The sequence below is a fragment of the Acanthamoeba castellanii genome (genome assembly GCF_000313135.1).
Source record: "Acanthamoeba castellanii str. Neff unplaced genomic scaffold scf7180000084669, whole genome shotgun sequence".
NCBI classification, from domain to species: domain Eukaryota; phylum Discosea; order Longamoebia; family Acanthamoebidae; genus Acanthamoeba; species Acanthamoeba castellanii.
Window position 1 is genome coordinate 264,711 of NW_004457554.1, and position 6,330 is coordinate 271,040.

At 60.4% G+C, this 6,330-nt stretch overlaps 3 protein-coding genes across 3 annotated transcripts in view; 2 read left to right on the forward strand and 1 right to left on the reverse strand.

The window, feature by feature from the left end:
* ACA1_112980 (protein kinase) overlaps positions 1 to 3,178 on the forward strand; it is a gene marked incomplete at both ends in the record, with an annotated part of 6,561 nt that extends 3,383 nt beyond the window's left edge. The window contains 13 exons of the mRNA XM_004342053.1: positions 160 to 242; positions 350 to 433; positions 686 to 816; positions 907 to 1,039; positions 1,190 to 1,268; positions 1,351 to 1,424; positions 1,524 to 1,710; positions 1,837 to 1,904; positions 2,080 to 2,161; positions 2,303 to 2,381; positions 2,564 to 2,753; positions 2,842 to 3,022; positions 3,108 to 3,178. Of these exons, the coding sequence (XP_004342102.1) occupies positions 160 to 242; positions 350 to 433; positions 686 to 816; positions 907 to 1,039; positions 1,190 to 1,268; positions 1,351 to 1,424; positions 1,524 to 1,710; positions 1,837 to 1,904; positions 2,080 to 2,161; positions 2,303 to 2,381; positions 2,564 to 2,753; positions 2,842 to 3,022; positions 3,108 to 3,178 (1,442 nt within the window). The remainder of the gene's footprint in view (positions 1 to 159; positions 243 to 349; positions 434 to 685; positions 817 to 906; positions 1,040 to 1,189; positions 1,269 to 1,350; positions 1,425 to 1,523; positions 1,711 to 1,836; positions 1,905 to 2,079; positions 2,162 to 2,302; positions 2,382 to 2,563; positions 2,754 to 2,841; positions 3,023 to 3,107) is intronic.
* Positions 3,179 to 3,997: 819 nt separating this feature from the next.
* ACA1_113190 (uncharacterized protein) lies at positions 3,998 to 5,286 on the forward strand (the record flags this gene model as incomplete). Its single annotated transcript, XM_004342054.1, is given in 5 exon segments — positions 3,998 to 4,192; positions 4,289 to 4,420; positions 4,554 to 4,655; positions 4,748 to 4,854; positions 4,872 to 5,286. 5 exon segments carry the CDS (start codon positions 3,998 to 4,000, stop codon positions 5,284 to 5,286), a joined length of 951 nt encoding a protein of 316 aa, XP_004342103.1.
* A 143-nt stretch (positions 5,287 to 5,429) lies between these two features.
* On the reverse strand, positions 5,430 to 6,221 carry ACA1_113200 (solute carrier family protein; the record flags this gene model as incomplete). Its single annotated transcript, XM_004342055.1, has 5 exons — positions 5,430 to 5,465; positions 5,502 to 5,660; positions 5,775 to 5,929; positions 6,065 to 6,117; positions 6,181 to 6,221. 5 exons carry the CDS (start codon positions 6,219 to 6,221, stop codon positions 5,430 to 5,432), a joined length of 444 nt encoding a protein of 147 aa, XP_004342104.1.
* Between the last annotated feature and the right edge of the window lie 109 nt (positions 6,222 to 6,330).

The window sequence follows — 6,330 nt, forward strand, 5'->3', positions numbered from 1 at the left end:
GAGAAGAACACACAGGGTGCGACCTACTGCCAACCAATCCAAATCAACCCACCCGCGCTAGCATTCTTTCTCTTTTTTTTTGGTGTCGTGAGCTCAACGTGCTTCTGTCTCTGGACTCTCCTTTTTCTTTTCTTTTTTCTTTTCTTTTCTTCCCCGCAGAGCGGTTGAAGCTCTACGGCCTGCAGGTGCAGCAGCCCACCTCCCAGGAGGACGAATCGCTCTTCGTCTCCCTCTCCATCCAGGTGGTTGCCCCGCCCCGCTGCTCCCCCGACCTCCCCCCCTCGCTCCCAGCGGCCTACTTGGCTCATATCCCGCGTGTTGGCATGCGTTTGGGGGAGGGGGGGGGTAGATCTGGGGCACCGTGCACAACGCCACCTACCTGCGCACCAAGGTCGTGGAGTGGCTGCTCGACCAGGCCCCGTCCACGAAACTGGTACACGTTCCACACACGCGCACACACGCACGCACACACACACAACACACAACACACAACACACAACACACACACGTGTGTGACCATTCGAAACTGAACGCTCGCGCGTTCCTTCAAGATGTGGACACCACACCACACCACACCACACCACACCACACCACACCACACCCACACCAACGACATCACAAGACACGGGCATGCCTGGCGGAGGCGCGGCAAGCACTTATCTCTGGGTGCGGGCGCGACGAGCAGGGCGAAGAGGAGGTGCTGATCGAGGAGCTGATGGCGGGTACGGACATCCGGCAGTACTGCGACACCATCGACCAGCGGCCCACCTCTGGCGACGTACTCATCCTCGCCGCCATCGCCGACGTATTCAAGCGGTACGCGGGCGGAGCACACACGCGCGTGCGCACTCACTTGTGTACGGCTGGCTCACGCTGGGCACACATGATGCCGGCGTGACGTGGCAGGCCGGTGATGATGATCACGTCGCTCGAGGGGGACAGGCACGTGGTGCAGATCACGCCTCGCGATCCCATCACGCCGCGGCCGGTGCTCATCGCTCACGTCTGGCCCCACCACTACCAGCCCCTCGCTCCCTCCGTCCATAGGTAGAGAACCCTCGCTTATCACGACACGACACGGCACGACCAACGACACGACCAACGACACTCACGACGCACACACGTAACGTTGCTGTTGTTGCTACTGCTACTGTTCAACACAGACCCGCTGCGGCCGTGGTTGATCAAGCCGCACGAGCTCGAGGAGATAGAACCCATCGGGCGGGGAGCTCAGGCGTCGGTCATCCGCGGTCGATACAAAGGACTCCGTGCGGCCTCCGCCCTATCTGACCTCTTCCCATTTTGCTTTGTACTCACGCCCAGCGCTTGTGTTGCTTTTTTTTTCTGCAGCGGTGGCCATCAAGCGGGTGGTGCTCACCGACAATGCCGACCTCACCGAACACGCCTTTGAACGCGAACTCACCGTACGCGCTGCAACACGACACGACACGGGCTTTCGTCACATGGTTGGCCACAGACATCTTAAGACGACGCCCCAAGACTAACGCTGGCGTGGTGCACAGCTGCTGCAAAAGCTGCACTGTCCGGCGCTGATCCAGTTCCTGGGGGCGTGCCTGGAGTCGCCGCCGCGGCTAGTGTTCGAGTTCATGTCGGGCGGGTCCCTGCACGACCTCCTCCACCACAACCTCGCCTTCCGCGAGGCCATCGCCGCCGACCCCAAGCTGCTCGTCCACCTCGCCCTCAACATCGGTAGACACCACCAACACTCGCGTTGCTGTGTGTCCTGTCGTGTCGTGTCGTGTCGTGTCGTGTCGTGTGCCACGCCGCGTCGGTTGCATACTGTTGCTGATTGATTGGAGGATGTGCGTTGCATAGCAACCGGCATGCAGTTCCTCCACGCCAGCAAGATCACCCACTGCGATCTGACACCGAACAACATCCTGGTACGCCCCGCCTCCTCCCTCCCTCCTCGACACGCGCCAAAGTACGCCTAGGCAATTGGAGGAGAAGCACCGCCAGGGCTATCTATGAAAGCTATTGCACGCAATTGCGCATATGCCACTCTTCTCTATGATGATGGGGCTCACACACATGGCCGGTGGTGTTACGGTCTACTAGTTGGACGAACACCGCAAGGCCAAGGTGGCCGACTTTGGGCTGGCCCGGCTGCTTCAGGCCCCCGGCCACTTCGACCAAACCGGTACGTACCTATGTACATATACAGACACATATACACATATACACATACACATACACATACATTTCTTCCCTCCCCTCCTTGTCCAATCATGATACCGACGGAGGGTCATGTCACCGGACATCATGTCATCGTTCGACGCAGGTCACTTTGCGTACGTGGCACCAGAGATCTGGGAGGCCAAGACCGCCGCCCACTTCAGCTACGCCAGCGACGTGTTTAGGTGGCGTACCTCTATACGCCCCATTACCGCCGTCCACCACCACCACCACCACCACCACCACCACCACCACCACCACCACCACCACCACCACCACCACAGCTGTTCGTGGCCAACTTATTGATAAGATCTTTTGCTGATTATGTGTTCCCTTCATTTATTTTGGTGGCGGGTGGTGGTGGCAGCTTCGGGATGGTGCTGTGGGAGATGTGGGCGCGTCGGGTGCCCTACGAGAAGCAGTACGCAGAGAACGTGGGGCGGGGCGCCGAGGTGCCCCGCGCCTACATCGCCGACGTGGGCACGGGCTGGCGACCCGCCCTCCCCAGCAACGTCCCACCCGCCTGGCTCGAGCTCATCCACCTCTGCTGGCACCAGGTTCGCCCTTCTCGACACGACCAACGACCAACGACCAACGACCAACGACACACGCGAGCTGATCGCCGTGGTTGTAACCTACGTGCAGGACCCGAGCCGGAGACCCACGTTCGCCGAGCTGGCGAGCGAGGAGGGGCCGCTGCGTCGCATCGAACGCGTGCTGGGCGGCACCGTGCCGTTCCCGGCCAACATCAGCCCTGCGCCGGCGGCTGGTGGCGGTGGCGATGGTGCCTTCCCGTACACCACCTCGCCGTCGGGCACCTGCACTGGTACAGCGACGCTTCGCACAACTTTTCCCTTCTTGGGAGCTGCTGGTGCCGGCCTCCCGTCTCATCATTCAATTGGCAGCCGCAGGTGAGGATGCCAATGCCGAAGCGGAGGCGGAGGAGGCCATCAAGCAGCTCAACCTGCGGGACGTGTACTAACCGGCGATCGCCGCGGCAGCTGCGTGCGTTGGCCGGCGACTTGGCACTGCACGAGGTATTTCCAGCTCTCTGCTGTAGGTACTTCTTTCGTCACGACTTGACTTCTTCAACAGCGGCAAGTGAGTCCACTCGGGTCTTGAGGGCGGCGTTGTTGGCCTTGAGGACGGTGTTGTCGGCCTTGAGGACGGTGTCTGCCTGAAGAGGAGCTATGTTCATCATGTGCAGACCTTTGAGTAGCTGGTGACTTGCTCACAGGTCATCATAGCCTCAATGGGAGTCGATTCAGAGGCACCCGGCACCCGGCGATCGAAACGTCGGCGAGCACATCCTCGGGACGCACCTATTCGGAGAACTTCTTCACTACGCCCAGAAAGAAGCTGGAAAGGTGATGACCTTCGTTGCCGCAGGGCTGTCAGGATTTACTATGCACCTTTTTATTTTCTACTTTTACTGTTTTAGCGCATTGTACAAGCCCGTTGTTTCCAGGCAAAAACGTTTTTAACCACACATCCCACACATCCCGAGTTGAGAGAGAAGAGAGATGGAGCGAGGAGGACAACGAGGCCGAGGTCGTGGCCGAGGAGGAGGCCGTGGTGGGGCCGGGAGGGGAAGCAGCCGCGGGGACGAAGGCCGCTCCGGAGAGGCTGCCCTGCGGCGCATGGCTCCGGGCGGCGGTCTGGCGACCAAGAAGAACGTCTTTCACCAACAGAAAGTCAAAGGTGCGTGATTTTAATCTCAAGATCGCAAACTGTCCGGGCTTCAGGCGGGAATTGTTGCGATTTAATCGCGCGTCATGAAAAAAATCTTTTTGATTCAAAAATGGGGCTCCTGCTGGGGCTGTGTGCAGAGGAGCAGCGGCAGTTCTACGAGAGGGCCAAGACCATCACCAAGTACAAGCGGCTCAAACGCAAGCTGGCCGCCAACGACGCCGCCGCCGCCGCCGCTGCTGCGGCTGGCGCTGGCGCCAACGCTGCACCCGCTCTCTTCCAGACCGCGCCCAAGACCGCAGCCGTCGTACGCCGCTCCCCTTCACTCTCCGCTCTCGCGTGTTCGTGTGCGCCTGGCGTGTGCGTGTGGCATGTACACGCGTGCGTGTTGTGCGTGTGCGAGTCCGTGTTCAGTGACCACAAGCGCAACGGCACTAACAAGCTTCGTCTTATGCTGTTGTTGCTGCTGCTGCTGCTGGTGGTGCTGGTGCTGCTGCTTGGCCAGAAGACCGGCGGAGAAAGTTTCTACGACAAGGTACACGCCATCGTTGGCATCGGTTTCGTCGGCGCGCGCTCGTGTGGTGTGTATGTGTCGTGTGTCGTGTGTCGTGTGTGTGCAACGCCGCTCACACGATTACGGGGCGGGCTGGGTGTGATGGGTGGGACAGATCTTCAGCGGACATGTGGACGGCCGGGACAAAGAGGAGCTCGAAGAGTTCTTCCACCAGCAGTACCGCCGGAAGGACAACGCGCACGGCGATAGCGAACAGGTGCGCACACGCGCCACCGCACACGCACGCACGCAACCACACGCGAGGCATTCATCATATGATGGCTCATTGGCGGCGTATTCGTGTAACAGAAGAAGCGCAAGACCGATACCGCGCTCGATGACGAAGAAGAGGAGGACGAGGACGAGGACGAGGAGGTGAAGGCGGGTCCCGCCAAGAAGGCGCGAACGGAGGAGTCGTTCTTCTTGGGCGAAGGCGGCGGCGGCGGCGACGACGACGACGACGACGACGACACGATCAAGATGAAGAGGGCGAGAACAAAGAAGGCGAGGACAAGGAAAGCAAAGAAGAAACGCACAAGAAGCAGGATGAAAAGGGAACGAAGAAGAAGCAGATGGAGAAGAAGAAGAAGGAGAAGGGGAGCAAGCCGGATCCGTTCTTCAACGAGCGGAAGAAGTGGGAGGAGGCGCAGGAGCAGAAGCGGAAGGCACGCGAGGAACGGGAGGCCCGGATCCGGAAGAAGCAGGAGACCCTCGAGAAGCGGAAGCAGAAGACCCAGCAGCTGCGGCAACGCTCCAAGCGCGGGCAGCCCATCATGGCCAACCTCCTCTCCCACTACCTCGACAAGCTCTCCACCACCACCCCCACCCCCACCGCCAAGGACCAGTAGCCACCACCCAATTGGGAGCTTCAAATTAAACACTACACGGCCGTGTAGTGTGTTTCATCGTAACCATGTTTACACACTTCCTCTCCTGTGGCAAGTTGGGTGGCACGCGTTGTTTATTTGCGTGTTGTGTGCTGTGTGTTGCGTTACGTTGCTGGTGCTGGTGGCGAGGTCTGGGGGAGCTGTGCGTAGGCGGAGGGTGAGGGAGGAGAGGGCACGACGTCGTCCATCTCTGTGGGCTCTCGTCGCGCGGCCCCCTCGGCCTCGTCGTCGTCGATTACCAACGCGCCAGCATCGGTGGTGGTGGCCAGGCGCACATTGTACAGCACCAGGCCGGCCACGATCGCCCCCAACGACACAAAGTAGAGGTACGTCGGCTGTGTGGTTGCCCGCCGCCAACCAAGATACAATCGACGAACGCCACGTGAGAAGGAGCACGACACGCGCGCGTGTCACGAAACACACGACGAGGAGGAGGGTCGACGACGCACCACGTAGCTGAAAAAGAAGATGCCGGCGATGATGGCATAGGCGTCGGAGGTGAGCAGGGAGAGGTTGAAGAGCGTGGCGCCGGTCCACAGGAGCATGTAGGGCGTGAGCGAGTACATGGCGAACAGGCAGAGGCTAAACGACACCAGCAGCCCCACTACATTACATACACGCCCTCAGAATACGGGGCCAGCACGAACGAGATGCAGGCGCGTGTGTCGTGTGTGTGTGTGTGTGTGTGCGTGCGTGCGTGCGTGCGTGTGTCGTGTGTCGTGTGTGCGTGTCGTGTTACCGATGGGCAGATTCCATTCGATGTGGGCGAGCGTGTCTCGTTCGAGGATGACCCTGCCGGCACGTGTCAGCATTACGCGTGCAATGGGGGGGGGGGTGAAGGGAAGGGTGCGCAACGATTGGACGATGTTGAGGCCGGAGCCGAACATGCCGAGCATGGCCAGGAATTCGACGCGGTCGAACTGTTTGACGCTGCCCTCCTGGCCCACGTTGGAGATGGCGTACAGCAGCGCCCCGCACAGGCACAGGATGTCGCCCAGCACCGGG